Below are 16,473 nucleotides of genomic sequence, written 5' to 3'. Positions count from 1 at the left end.
AAAGAACAAGGTTTTGAACTCAACCCACAATATTGGAATCAAGCAACCCAACAAGAACGGCGTTGTAAAGGACCTCTTGATTACGCGACACGATGAATTTCACCTGAAACTGTGGATCTGACTCAATAATCACGAACCAAACAACCAACACAATTACATGGACATGCCGACCTTTTGATTACAAATAATTAACTGAAATCACACCCGTTGTTTTGAACGCCACAAGAACAATTAATTCTTGATAAGTTTAATGTTCAAGAAGAACAAGATAATTTGAAGCAAAAGTTTCTTGAAAGAATTCTCCATTAATTCATCATAAAAAGTCTTCTTTACAATAATGAGAAAATAACCTAGAATAATATTAAAAGGAAATAAATTCTAGAAAAACCCAGAAATCTAGTTAAACCGGAAAATAGAGTCCTAAAATATCTAAATTATCAAAAATAAGAAATTGGATCAAAATAAAACTTCTCTAGATCACATCAAGTATCATTTAGCAAAACGTCCCCTCCAATTAGTCGGAAAATTGTGGATTCATAATCCATGATTATATGCTTTATATTGAGTTATCTACTTTATCAACCACCATTGTGAAGAAATGCGAAAGTGCGATTACGATTATACTACAGAAATTATAAAGATGTAATTTTATTTTATGTTATTTTTTCTAGAACACCTTTCAAGTTTAGGCAGTATTATCAAGTCCCAACTAAATTCAGTAGAAGGGTTTGAATTTCCCTATCTTTATCTATCGATAACAAAAGTTCAATGTATATAGGAAGATGGGAGACGTATACTTTTTACCTTCACAATTACAATTAGATGAGACGAAGGGAAAGTAATGCCTAAACTGAACTTGCGGCAACCCCTTCAAAAGTTTGTCTATGCCCTCCTAATGAATTGTGGAAAAATGTCCAGCCCATTGCTTGAAATTTAGGAAGGAAAAAATCGTAACTACCATAATACTTTTAGACATTTCAAAATCTGAGAAAGTTTTTTCATAATTCAATATTTTTTTATATAAAATAAATAATAATCGATTTATATAAACAAGATTGCGACCTGGAATGATGGTTATTAATTATGCAATAAAATAAATGATTTTCAGTATCTCATTATATTTACTCCTCAAAAATCTGTTTGGAGTTATTATCTTCTCCATTAAATCTTGGCTCCATGGATTCTTACTTTTGTCCACATATTTTTTTAGTCACAGCCATCATTCTACATGTAACAATATGTCACTATTACAATCGTGGATGTAACAGTACAGAGACGTTTGGAATCAGGGGTGGACCCAAATTTATTTTTCAGTAGGGATGAGACGAAAAATTGACTAAAATAAATTGTGAAAAAAATGAAAAAAATAAAATAAAATCTGAAAATGTAAATTTAACAAGGTCGAATGAAAGGTTTTTGAAAATTCAGTGGGGCAGCCAACCTCACTCGTCCTTTAGTGGCTCCACCCTTGTTTGGATTTCATAGATGTATGCAAAATTGATACATCTGTATTAATGTAACTGTACTCATCTAACATATGAAATTGTAATTGATAACATATGTGACGTAAAGGTGAAATGCAACAATCATGAGCTTTGTAATTTATGTATGAGTCATGTTACATGTACAATTATTTCTTACAATATTGATTGACAATCATACTTGTCATCATTACATTCATCCATTTCAAAATCTATTTTAAAACTAATGGACCAGATTTTGACAATATCAATGTTGTCATTCATTATTGTCAACAATAATTGTACAAGTAGATTAATTCTTTATGTATATGACCTTTAGACCTCTCGGGGAAAGTTTCTCTATCCAAATAAAATTGAAATTAGATATTCATAATCACTATTAACGGATTTTAAGACAAAATAGAAACATATTACTATAAAATCATTTTAAATTATTTTTCAAAAAAAAAATACTTGATTTATGAATAAAAAAGATAATACCTAATTTTATTTTATTTTATTATAGAAACTTAAAAGAACGATTTCCAATAATTGTTTTCCTTTTAAAAGAGAGGGAAAAAAAACTTAAAATATAAATATTATTTTTCATGAAAGCATTACTATTTGTATTTAAATAAGAGAATAATGAGGCTTCAATTGAGAATTATTAAAAATAATTGATGATTATTTTCTCTCATCTATCACTTTATGGGAAAAAAGAAAAAGAGAGCAATCATTTTATCTTCCTATCCAACATTCTCACAAATCCTAAGTAGAAAATAGAATATCGGACCTCGATGGCATGATTATCCACAATAGATGAAGATATTGGTCATAAATTCCAACGTGATTTCTCCGGAATACTTATTTCCTTCTTATCCACAGTTTCTACATCATTTTTACATCTGTTGGTAAGCAAAAAAAAAAAAAAAAATTAAAAATCGTTTTTTAATAATTATTGTTTCGGTCACAAATACTTTTCAATCATTTTGTGCGAAAATTGTAACTGTAACCTTATGTTAGTATAATTATGACTTATAGTTTGTGTGGCTGTCTCTCACGGTCATAGAAATTGTGATAATTTATAATTTCAAGTATGCATGTACAAATTAAGAATGTGACTTGAGACACACATCCATTGAAATTTATCATATGCTGTGTAATTGTGATCTATGAGGTTTTGTGGCCTAAAACATTAGTAATACATATGAAACCGTAACATATTACGTTGTGTGATTGTGACTTATAAAAATATGTACGGCGATAGTCATTCATAAATATGTGATATATTTTATGACTTAATGTCTCTCTGAACTTAATGTAAAACATGTATCTTCGAAAATTGTGACTTTATGCTAGAATTGTGACCAAGGCTTCATGAAAACATTGTTAATCTAGCATATATTTAGCTTTATTTATGCTCATTTGCTTTATGTTAAATGCGTAGTAATATAATTAATAACCTTTCCTTTTCTTCTTCATCATCAATCACTTGTTTCTGTTATTTCTAAGAATAATCTCTCCTATTTGCAAACAGTGCACAGATTGCTTGGTGGAATGAAAATATGGATTGCTTTACCCCACCCAGCATTTGGTGCAACTTACTCAATGCGGAATTGCTTCTCCCCATGCTTCCCCTTGTGTGTACTTTTTATACATACATCCATGTACAAAAACATCACAGGCCAACGACATTTGGCCATACCACATTGGCCAATGCAGCTTGTGTCGACAAAGGGCTCGATTATGTAATCGAAATTTGAAGCGGAACGATAACAATTATAAACAGTACGTTGCCACACTTTAAAGCCTCGAACGCAAAACACATGCACTGTTGGGTTGTGTGTCCATATAGTATAATTTTGCTGATGTAAAAAAAATAATATTTTTATATTGAATAAAATTATGTTTACTTTATTTATTACATTTATTTATTATTGAACATGAGAAATTAAAGTGAGTTGATCACTTGTGGTAATATGAGTTGGGTACTTGTGTTGAAAAATACAATATGACACAACATATATTTTGATCATAAATAATTTGTTCATAATCTATATATAAGGGTTGACACATTATATTGGAATATTGTAGTGTTGACCAATTTACTATTCGGATTTGTGATTTGTCCTTATTACGGAAATAGTTAAAGATGACACTAGTACACTTGGAGTGTATTGAACGGATCGTGTGTCGAATTTAATTTTATAACATAACCGTGCGGATAATTAAATTTTACTTGACCTCTGTGTATTTCATTTGAATCTCTTGACAGGATTATGTATATCTTTTCGTGATTTTAATTGTTCTTTGATTCATCAATGGATGAGATCAAGTTGATTTGTCAAATATCTCGATGAGTTGAGAACTTGAGAATGAGTGGAGTAGAAAACATGAATTCATGTCGTTGAAAAATGGGTCAAGCGATTACTTAAATATTTTTAGTTGAAGGGTTAAAATCTTAGCTCAATGTTTAGTGACGACTAAATTTTGACATGTGTGATTTATTCACAAGACCGTTGAAGAAAATGAAACTTAAGTTAATGAGAATAGTTAAAGGAGCTAAACGATCATTTATGCTCGTACCTAATTATTGGATCTCGAACATGGATAAAATACATATACAGCAGGTCAGAGCAAAGTATTATATATTTATTGGCTTATGTGATTCTATATATTCCGATAGTTCAATCTTTAGCCTTTAGTAGAAAAAGCAAAGACTATTAAATTAGATTGGGTAGTCTAGGTCAACTAGACATGATCTAATTATTGGAGTTTGAAAAATATATGTCTGATTAAGTTCCTGTGGTAGTTCCATGAAGTATTTGAACTTAATTACTGTAATTATAATAGTTTTGAGTTTAATTATAATTACAATAAAGTTTTGTACTTAGTTATAATTACTATAAAAGTTGTAAATTTAATTATAATAGTAATTAAAGTTATAAGACTACACATGTAATTAAATATAAACTAATTGGAGTTGGACTTAAATTAAAACTGCTACTTGAGATTTAATTAAGACTTTTGTTTGAATGTGAGATTATAATTGTACTAAATTTGTATAATCTTTTTCTCTATAAATAGAGATTAAATAGATAAAAAAATACTACAACTGTACAACATTCATAATTCATAATTCCATAGAACTCAAATTTAAAGAGAGAAAGAGAGAAAAAAAAATATTTATTTTCTTGCTTTCCAATTGTCCAAATTCAAGAATAAGTTTCTGGATTAATTAAAAAAAAGGTGCACACACGCCGGTGTAGTCTTTGCGTTGGAGAATCCCATAGAAGACTTGAACGTTTGAAGCACCAAGATTTTTGCAATTAAAAGAGCCAAAAGTTCGCAGATCAAAGTTAATTCAAAGGTTGATCATCGAACTTAGGAAAAAGATTCAAATCTTTTAATTTTGTTATAGCATACACGTAAACATCTAGACGATCATATTTATTAAATTAAAGAAAATTTTTAATTTCTGATTAATTTCGCTTCCACGTTCCAACATACACAACACAGTTCGAAGCCCACTCTTGCTTCACCAAGAACCACTATTGTGTCAACAAAGGCCACCGAAATTTGGGGTGGAACATTAACATTTACAAACACTGCATTGTCACACACGTCAAGCCTCGGAGTAAAATATGCACATGATGCGGTTCAACACTCACACATGATCACTACTCATTCTCCAGCATAATTTGCTGAAGGGAGGTTGGGGCCAGCCTTGTCCCAGGCCCTCACTGAATTCTGAAATAATTTTTTTGCTACATGACCTTTCTATTTGTTTTTGGTTTTTATCTTTAATTATATTATATTTTGTGTTTGAAAATTTTTCTCGTAATTAAATTAGATCCCTACTGATTCAGAATTTTGACTCTTGACTAATTAGTATCGCTTATATAGAGAGAGATCTGTTTAAACAATCCTAAACTATCAACTTTTCCTACTCTCAAGATATCAAAAGTTTGATACGGTAAACATAATCAGACATTATATAATGAGGGGTTTGACAATCTGCATAATAACCCTTTTGTTCCTTGATTTTTAAGGAACATTAATTGGGAAAAGGGCCTCTTTCTCTCTCCTCTCTCACTCTTTATATGTCATAAAGATGAAAATATAAAAGTATCCCCACAAGTCTAACATATTATCAAGCACTATCTAAATTCACCTCCTCTACATATCTTACATTTGATCTATTAGATATTCAAGCAGTCAACCTTCAAAAATTTCTCAATAGACTCAAAGATTTTCCCTTATTTCATTGCTCCATGCTTCCTCTTCTAAAAACCCTTCCCCCTCACTTCTTCCCACATGGCCTTGAGAATTCCTCATGTATTATTTTCCCTTCTTTGCCTCTTTCTCCTCCTTATAGTAGTCTTTCATGAATTCTACGGTCTCAAATACCTCAAAAACTACGAAACCAATGGCTTCTCATCGTCAACCCTATCTCATCATCCTCTAAACCATAGAAAAGCAATGGCCACCGCCAAGTTTGACTTTAGTCCTTTTCTCAACCGCCACCACCGGCACCGGAAACACTCATCGGAAAGAGGGCCGCCAGAGATTGATCCACGCTATGGGGTCGATAAACGCCTCGTCCCATCTGGTCCAAACCCTTTGCACCATTGAAGAAAATATATAATGATCATACAAAGAGAAGTGGTTAGTGAGGGCCTTTATTCTATGATGAGTTTTGTGATATCATTTCGTTTCTTTACTTCATGAATAAGATTGAGCATGTAAATTATATATACTATGAAAATAGTAGATTAATTTTTGTATTGTGTGTGTGTATACACACACACATATATATACACATAATCATGATTTTGATTGATTATAGCATATTAAATGGCAGATATTTGATTTTATATTTGAAGAAACATGAGTAGCTGTGACGGCACGGCATGGAAGCAGGGAAAATTGATACTTAGCTAACACCACAATGATATTAATTAATGTGGTTGGTCAAATTTTATAAGCCAAAATTTCTTTGAAGACAAATTTTATAGAGGGAGTGTGCAATGCACGTGATGAGCTATCTGTTCTTTATGTATGCGTGTGGCAAATCCATTTTTCCTGTTGATATTGCAACGAACAACTTCGATTGATATGACAGACGAAATTTTCGACAGATTAGTAACAAATTAGATGGTCCGATTTACCGATCGAAAGACGGAATACTTAATTAATAAGTCGAGTTTATTACTTGTAAGTCATACTGAATTCTGAGCAAGATTTCGTGGAGTTGGTGTAAATGAAAAGTCAGTGGCACAGTTCCTGCACATTTTGTGGATCTCATTGTGTCTCATATACACAAATTAAGGCGCAATCTATAGCATAATTAGTTAATACACTAATCGAAGAGTTATTTAATTGAGTAATGATATTTAACCCCCATTAAAATTGCAATTCTAGTTTAGATTGCGCTAATGTGATATTAATTGATAAATGGAATTAAATGACTAGGACTACAATTTCAATAGAACTACACAACATTATTCGATTTAATTACAATAGTTCTCGAGTTGATATTTACTGGCTGCTCTTATACATTTTCAAAATAATTTTTTATTGTCCCCCCTCATCAAATAATCATTAATGTTTATTCAAGGATTTAAAGGCTTTATTTTGGATATGTAAAAGGGTAGTTTGTTTGTTTAAAAAAAATAAAATAAAATAAAATCTCATCATAATGATCTTCTTACTTGAGAGGTTAAGAAAATATTTATTTAACCATTCGTGAAAAAAGTCTTCAATATCAAGTTGTTCTTCTCATTCTTCTCAAAAGTTGTAAACATCCCATTTTTTATATATGAGAATTTGTAAGTGTGCAAGATTTACTCACTACATTTTCATGATATAATATATTAATCTTCAAGAGACTCTATTTATAAAGATCATTTCTCTTAGTGATAAATTGTATTATTCATTTTTATATACTACAACAATGTTCTCTTTTTTTGACTCTCTATTCTGTTTTTCGGGGAAAAAAAATTATGTTCACCTCCTCATCTTTTATTTAAAATATCTTGTTTAAATGTCAATGGAAAATCAATTCAAATATGATTTTAATAATTTGAGAAATAGAGTATACAAATATGTAACTTATCAAATTCAGTAATTATAAATTAAGAATGGCAAGTTTCTTGAAGCTCTTTTTCTGTATTGACTTTCTAAAAAAAAAAAAAGCATCTTGTATCTAGATCATTTATTAGAGATACTCTAATTCCATTGAAACTAAGTCGAAGTTCAATGACTGAATTGAGAAAAATTAAAATTTTTGTAATCCCACTAAAATCTCATATATAGTTTCATGATTGCAAATGGAATTATTTCATTCATCTTGTTCATCCTAATCTATTGTACTAAAACAAATGTGTAATGTCGATAATTTGGTAATAAAGAATAGTATTAAAAGAAAAAAGAAGTTAAAATTTTCTTCAGCACTAATATTTACTAGTAATTAGATTATGGAATGAGATATAAAGAGGAAGATGTGGTCTCAAAGTAATCCCCATTTTGGAAAAGAGAATCAAGAGAGAGAGAGAGAGAGAGAGAAGATCACATGAACTTAACTAGATAATATAATACCAACCTATTGCAATAAATTGTAATTATGCCGAATAGAACTTTTGATCCTTGGCTTTTTGGGAAAAGGAGATTTTTTATTGTTGAAGTTGATGTAGTGGGTCCATTAATACTCAAGTAGATGATCCATGTGGTAATAAATAATATTCGGCAGGTAAAATTCATATTCAACTTGTACTCTCAAACATTGAGTCCCTTTTATTTTACATAGAATATTTACTTTAAAAAGTTTAGCTCTCTTATGAAGTAAATAATAATAATAATAATAATAAAAATAAATAAATAAATAAATACATTTATGACGTTGAATCTTACTTCCTATATTAAATATTTGGCTTAAGTTAGATTCATGATGTGTTTTTTTACCAACACCATCGATTATACGAATTCACAAATGTCATTGAAGCATAAAGAATGATATATTTAATTGTATGTATATCTATATATAACAATCAATAGTAATTTCAAAAAGGGATATAGGGTTGTTTGCTTTCTCAGTAAATATCAACAAAGAATTAAGTTTTTCTTAATAAATTTAAAATTGAATACATGAAAGTAAATGTCAAATGCAGAAAACGATTTTATTTTTAAAAAATATCAACTAACATAGAAAAATACCTCACAAAACTTGTCTTTTAAAAATTTTGGACAGTCTCAATTCGAGCTCTCTAGCAGAGTAACATATCTACTTCATAAGCAGTGCCGGCCCTGGCCCAAGGCAGGCAAGGCCACTGCCTTGGGCCTCTCAGATTTTAGGGGCCCTCTATAAGTAAAAGCCCAAAAATTGCACCCCATCCAAAACCCCTCGAATTCCTTTAAAAAAAATGTATTTAAAAACTGATTTTTTGTGCACATGATTTACCAGCAAGTTGTTTGGAGTTAGATTTGCTTTTGTATGGATTGGGGCCAGCTATTGGCCAAGTGAAATGAATAAATGAGAAAGGATGAGTACATGTTTAATGGTGGTTAATGGTTCTGGGTCAACAAAAACCATGCGAGGCTGCAATTTGGAGTGAGATATACATCTTATTTTGCCACCTATCTCGAGTCCCATGCCTACTTAAATCACTTCAAATGATGTGGACCCTACGGTTCATTAATAGGTTCTAAACTAGCGGTTGGATCACCCACAACTGATATTTGTACTTAGTCACAAACTTGAGTCGACCATTTTCTTTTTAATATAAAAGTATTAATTATTTAAATAGTTGAATATCATTACACTTGTAAAATAAAATATTATGTTGAAGGGCCTCATAATAATTAATCGCCTAAGGCCTCAAAATTCTCGGAGCTGGCCCTGTTCATAAGAGAAGTGTTGGAGCTCGCTTAGCTTACTTTTATTTAAACAGTCGACTATGCGAATGTATCCTAAATGAAATGTCCATTTATTGTTAATGAATATACTCAGCAAAAAGAGGTTTCTATTAAAAAAGGGGGGATAATTTGAGGAAGAGGTGTCTGGAAGGATTTTTCAGAAGTCTAAATCACTTTTAGAGAAAACCAAATCTTGAGCTTTTGCTTTTACAAGAAATTATTATTACATTTAATGAAGCTTTAAATTAATAAAATGCACAATAATAGATTTAAAGAAAATTAATTCTTACCCAACTAAAAATAAAAATAAAGTTTCTACAAAAGCACTTTTTGGATTCACGACCAAATTTTTTTTAATAAAAGTAATACTATCAAAAGATCAAGTGATAAAAATTTTAGAAAAATGCTACACATACAGCACACTATACAGTTTTGTTGACAGCCCTCACACTATATATCACGGTCCCATATTTGTGAGAGGGCTGTATATTATTGATAGGAGCTCTGCTTGCAACATTGTGCCAAATGCTGAAGACTTTGTCTTAACTTTTAAGAGTCTTATCAAAAGGTCTCTTTCTTACTTGGCCTCTATTAGATAAAGCTTTTTATTCTTAACAATAAATTTTATTTTTTTTAAACTTGTAACTTTTGTTCACTTTTAACCACATTATGAAAAAATAGGCATGCTCGAATTAGATCATATCGTCAACTCCCTAATTTTTCTTTTCTTCCACTTCGACTGAGCTTCACAGCTCTTCAAAAGCCTCCACGCTCTCTGCATCAAGGCCTCCCGCGAAATTAAAAACTTGATTTTCAATACTTAATAGCACCAATGATGTGCATGCTTTTTACTTGAATATGTTCATCACAAATTGCATTGCGTCACTTGAAGACTTTGCCAGCATAAAATCAACACAAGGTTTATCATGTATTGAATAAAAAACTTGAACTCAGCCTGCACGAAAACATCTAGGATTCACATAATGTCACAATGGTGGATGTAAACATTTCGAGTTAGGGAGCACAATCAAACTTATATAGATCGAATATTTTGTTTTTGATTCTTGAATGATTCATATTTGACCCGAAAAAAATGTATTTTTATGTTTAATGAGCATTCCTTCTATTGGGAATTTACTTAACATTCATAGCGGAATTTAAACAAAATTTTCAATTCCAACCAAGGATCTTCTTAGTATTTAGAGAAAAACTATGATTGGAAATTATACTTTTGATGAATTCTTTAAAGAACACTTCTGATCTGCAATCCACAACTATCTAATCATCCAATCTCTAATAAAATCCTCACAAGAAACAAGATTGAGAGAACTATAATTTTCTTTTCTTGTGCTAGCAAGAGTATGAATTGTATTCTATACAGATTTTTCAAACCCTAGCAGCCTATTAATACGAGTCCAAGCGGGCTTAGCCCATCTCTTAAACTTAACCCAGTTCAATATTTAATTAACGGAACAATACATTACCCAAGCTTTTAACGTACACAATTTCATTTTTAAGAATCAAGGTTTAAATATATACAAAACAGGTCATAAATCATACTATATATATATATATATATATCGGTATGATTACAAACGGCTCCTTAAAATAAGTAATCTGTTACAATTTCTGCAGAAATCTTGGTCAAAAATCAATGCCACATCCCAAAAAAAGAAGCTTGAGCAATCGTAGGAAGAAAATCATTTCACATTATCGAAATCGACCTCGATACCAATTGGAATTAATTGATCCGTAATCAAGCATCCATCATTCTTCATGGGGATTTGTCGAATCTGGATTACAATCAGGTATGTGATTCCAATTTTGAAATCCTATGACAGCGTCTGTATTCATCGTGTGGGTTCGAATTCAACCAATTCATATTAGGGCATTACGATTTTTAGACTAACTGCCTATGTGACTCAGCTGCATTATGATTGTGGACGTGAAATCATTACGTTATGGACAGTTACTTATGTGACCGATCTCAATATGTAGCATGAGTTTCAATGTGTGACCGTCATAGTTGATTGGGATTGACTACATGTGGTAGTGTTCTACGTATGATACAGGATTTTTTGTATGTGACCTTGAGTTGCATATGAAATCATACTTTCTATCAGTGCCAAGAATTGTATAAATGTGACCATAGCAGATACCTTAAACTGATATGTGACTGATTTTCTCATCTAAATCTGACAGTTTTCCTTTTGAATTTTGTAGAAATGGGATATGTGCATGTTTGCTTGTTATACGGGTTACAGTCAGCACTGGTGATGGTTGATCATAATTGTTGTTATATAAAGCATCTGGAAACAACAGTGACAGAGTTCAGCCTAGATCCTACTAAGGTAGCTATCACAATGACTTATACACTGAATGTTGATCTGCCTCCAGTAAGAATAAGTAGTGATAGTAATGTTCGAACATACGTGACTCTAAAAACTGTAGAGCGTGACCCATCAAAGTACCCCATAAACATTGAGGTGACATCTACAGAAATAGGACATGAATCGCCCAGTTCTATGTTGGACAATCCAAATGCACTTTATGTGCAATCTAGTGCAGGGGTGTATCCGTTGCAGAATATAACAACTGACATATGTGATACAGTTGTAGAAACAACTCATCGCATGGATGAAAATTTGGTCACAATTGTTTCCATTTCTAATGCTATGAGTATAGAAGAAGGCAGAGTGTTTCACAATAAGGATGTTTTGAAATTGAGCATGTATTTCTTTGCCATACAAAATATGTTTGAATATGTGGTAGTTCGATAAGATAAGAAGGAGTATCTAGTCAAGTGCTCACTTGATGATTGCAACTGGATATGTAGGTCTTCAAGGTTGGGAAAATAGAGATTTTTAAGATTTGAAAGCTAACCGATGGTCACACATGTGCTTCAAACATAGTTTTAGGAGCTCATAGGCAAGTCTCAGCATCTGTGGTGTCCTCATGCATCAAGTATAAGTCATACTGTATACACTCTGAACGATATATGTAACGCATGTTGCATACATATGGGGTCACAATGAATTATGTTAAAGCTTGGAGGTCGCGGGAAAGAACTTTGAAACTAATCAAGGGAGATCCAACAGAGTTATTTCGATAGCTATCAAGCTACTTTTATATGCTTGAACAGACAAATCCTGGAACGGTGACAAAGTTGGAAGTCGATGGTCACAACAGATTCAGATACTGTTTCATGGCACTTGGTGCATCCATTGAAGGATGGGTCCACTGTAGGCCTATATTAGATGTGGACGGCACGTACCTGAATGGGCACTATGGAGGCACTCTATTTACAGCTTGTACACATGATGCTAATAACAACATCTTTGTGCTTACATTCGGTGTTGAGGATAACGAAAATGATGCATCTTGGACATGATTTTTAGAAAACCTTAGGGGTGCTTATGGTAATAGGGAAGGACTTTGTTTTGTATCAGATAGGGATAACAGTATAAAAGACTGCAGTCGAATGGGTGTATCCGGGTACAAGCCATGGAATTTGTACGTACCATTTGCTACAAAACTTGAAATCACACTTAGGTAAATCAGGTCACAATATAACACAACCATTCAATTTGGCTATTCGTGTATACACTTTGTCAAATTTCGAGTACAATATGCAACAGTTGGACACAATCAACAAGAAGATTAGAGGTTACCTGGTAAGGTTTTACTTTCGTACATGTACATACTGTCCGTGAAAGGTGTATGCCTTCCAACCTAATAATGTTTTGGCTTCACAGGATGAAATTGGACCAGAAACGTGGTCACGGCTCCACATGCCTGCAAATAGGTACTCGCGATGACCTCTAATATAGTGAAATCCGTCAATGCAGTCACAAAAGCAGCAAAGAGCTATCCTATTATAGCGTTGTTGGATTCATTGCAACAAACAATACAATCTTGGTTTTGTAAGAACAAAGACATGGCATATGGCACATTCACAAAGTTGTCCACCAAGTACGAGAAAATAATGAGAGAAATGAGCACATCTTTGAGGAACATGAGGGTGAAAATCATATTTGTCACATTACATCATATACATATATATGTGACTTGGTGGAATATGCAGTATGTAAGATATGTGACCTGACATTATCCTTTTATTTGTTCGTAGGTATCTCCAGCAAACCAAACAATATTTTCGGTTGTTGATGAGGGATCATCATTTGTCGTTGATATAGAGAAACGAACTTACACATATCGAATACTTCAAGTTGATCAGATGCCATGTTCACATGCATTGGCTGTAATAGAAACAACAACTAAATGGGATCCGTACAATTATTGTTTGTACTTCTATACTCGTGAAACATACATGAATGCATACCACTGCACAATAAACCCAGTGGGGAATTCAAACGAGTGGATTGTGCCCCGAAAGTTGAAGACGTAATTATCCTGGCACCTAATCAGAAGAGATCAGGCAAACCTGCTAAAAAGAGGAGAAGATCATGCATTGAGGGAAAACAAATGATGAAATGTGGACGTTGTGAAGGTAGTTGTCACAATCACAGGACATGTAACAACTTTCTTCCATTAGCGAAAAAATAATCCAAAATCATGTGAAATGTTAACGGTATCGACATTTTAGCGTTCATTACTTTGATTCGTTAGGCCCTTATATGTACGCAATTTAGGCTTACATTTTAATTGATTTGTGACAAACAAAATATGCAAATGAACTTTTCACATTAACATTTGTACATTTTTTCTTCTCTCCACGAGATGTGTGCATCTGTCACTTGTAACAGCAGCTATGCAGACATATGACTTGTGACCTGTGACAGCAGCTGTACATATATATTATATTTCGGGACCTGTGACATACAGTCTTGTGACTTGTGATATATGCATAGTCATGTGACCCAACTTGTCACCAACAACCTGTGACCAAGGAATACAGATCGAAGAATGTGACTACAATTTAATTACCTATGCACATGTGCATATAGTGATATGATTCTAGGACATGTACACATAATCACTTGGCATGTGATGTGTGACCTCTGCAAATAATACTGTGACCTGAGATCTGTGACCCATTTCAACCGTGATTTGTGTACTTGATATAGTGACTTGATATATGTGACCATCCTCAAAAAATCTTTGACCTGTGAACATAATACTTTAACATGTGATATGTGACCCATTTCACAAACATATGTGAACTGTGTACAAAAACATAATAACCTGAGGTCTGTGACCTATGACACAGACATCTGTGACCTGTTTCAAAAATATTTGTGACCTGTTTCACAAACATTTGTGACCTGTGATGGCCCATTTCAAAATAACCGTGACTTGTGTACTTGATTTTGTAACCTGATCTACGTGACCAATCTCAATAAATCTTTGGCCTGTGTACATAATACTGTAACATGTGATATGTGACCCATTTCACAAACATATGTGACCTGTGTATAAAAACATATGGAACTCTGGTCTGTGACCTATGTCACATACATATGTGAACTGTATTAAAAACATATGTGACATGTTTCACAAATATCTGTGACCTGTGATCTGTGACCCATTTCAAATACATATCTGACCTTTGAGCATAACATACTATCCTTTGATCTATGACCCAATCCACAAAAATTTGTGACCTGTTCAAACACTCTTGTGATTTGCGACCTGTGTCTACAACACTATGTCCAATGCACATGAACATATAACAAATCAACATTTTTACGAAAAGCATTCACCACATCGACAACAAGACATAAGCCAAACGATCATATAGGAACTGTCATATATACAATTCTCATAACCATAGGTAAGTTGTTTTGTTTTCATTAATACACTTAAGACAATAAGCCATTTCAAGTTACATGAACAAAATAAACTCCATCCATTGCAGAAACATAAACCACCAAAAAGTATTCTAGCAACTACACAAACTTTCTACAATAACTCTATGACAATGCTCTTTCCCTTCGACTGAACAACTACACAAACTCCATCCATTGGCTTCTTGATTTCCTTGTGCTTAAACAATCAGGTGGCAATGTCCAACCTAGCTCGACTCGCATCAAAATTCATCGGCATGGACTTAATGTCATCACGTAGCATGTACTCTGCATACTTAATGACGAAGATGCCACAATCATGATTGAACAACAAATTCAAGAGATAACATATGAGAGATGGCAGTATGAGTGAAAATTTGGAGATCAAAAAAATTCATACAAAGGAAAAATAAGTCACAAAATTGTACCCATTTTGTTGATGCGGAGTGTCATCTACGAGCAATACGCTCAAAACAACTGGATCTTTGCCCGAATCAATAGAGGTTCTTTTCCATATGCCCAAAGCAAACAACAATTACGGGATAAGTCTGATAAAGGGGTCAACCCCGACCAAAACCATTTTTTCACGGTAAGTTTTCTAGCTTGAGTTGTATATGTACATCTTATGGTTTTTTATGTCAAGTTTACAAAGCATCCAATGTGCACGATTGATGGGTAAAATTGACAAAAACACATAATCAACTTTAGACCAAGGGCAATTGAATTCTAAATTTCTACCAGTAGCAACGTAACAATGTATTTATCCGTCAATATCACATCTGGATCTTTCTGAAACTGGGGAAACATGTTTTTTATATTTGCCTGGAACAGACAGCCAGTTGTGGTAGCACACAATCTTACATGTTGACTTCTTAGGGCAAATTGTCGTAAATAGTGAAAACAGATGTCCATATGCTGTAAAATGTGACAGAAAGTTTAAAAGCATGGAAAGAGTGACTTAAGAATGCTGTAAAGTGCGGCACACGTTTAATGTGCCTCACACAGAAGATTGGTGACCTGTGAATATTGAAACCTATGATTTGTGACCCATTTTAAAACAACTGTGACCTGTGTGCATAATATTGTGACCTGTGATACATTTCACGAACTTCAGTGACATGTGCACACTGATGTGATCTATGACCCAATTTCAGGAATCTGTGACCTCTGCATGTGTAATCTGTGACCCCATTTCACTGATCTGTGACCTATGAGTATGTGATCGGTGTACATAATATTGTGACTTGTGATATGTGACCAATTTCAAGGATCATATCGTGCTACTCAATGAA

At 32.9% G+C, this 16,473-nt stretch overlaps 1 protein-coding gene and 1 pseudogene across 1 annotated transcript; one reads left to right on the top strand and one right to left on the bottom strand.

The window, feature by feature from the left end:
• The window catches only part of LOC111387187, an 18,186-nt pseudogene extending 6,623 nt beyond the window's left edge, over nucleotides 1-11,563 (bottom strand).
• A 1,625-nt stretch (nucleotides 11,564-13,188) lies between these two features.
• LOC111387186 lies at nucleotides 13,189-13,782 on the top strand. The gene is made up of 2 exons (XM_023011725.1): nucleotides 13,189-13,395; nucleotides 13,504-13,782. Exons 1-2 carry the CDS (start codon nucleotides 13,189-13,191, stop codon nucleotides 13,780-13,782), a joined length of 486 nt encoding a protein of 161 aa, XP_022867493.1.
• The last annotated feature ends 2,691 nt before the right edge of the window (nucleotides 13,783-16,473 follow it).

This window comes from Olea europaea, unplaced genomic scaffold (assembly GCF_002742605.1).
Source record: "Olea europaea var. sylvestris unplaced genomic scaffold, O_europaea_v1 scaffold393, whole genome shotgun sequence".
Classification (NCBI taxonomy): domain Eukaryota; kingdom Viridiplantae; phylum Streptophyta; class Magnoliopsida; order Lamiales; family Oleaceae; genus Olea; species Olea europaea.
This window is presented reverse-complemented; position numbering and strand designations above follow the sequence as displayed.

Bases quoted from the DNA above. Each gene is read 5' to 3' on its own strand.
- LOC111387186 (XM_023011725.1), top strand. From the start codon at position 13,189: ATGACCTCTAATATAGTGAAATCCGTCAATGCAGTCACAAAAGCAGCA. The intron at 13,396-13,503 runs GTGAAAATCATA...ATTTGTTCGTAG, and splicing joins CATCTTTGAGGAACATGAGG to GTATCTCCAGCAAACCAAAC.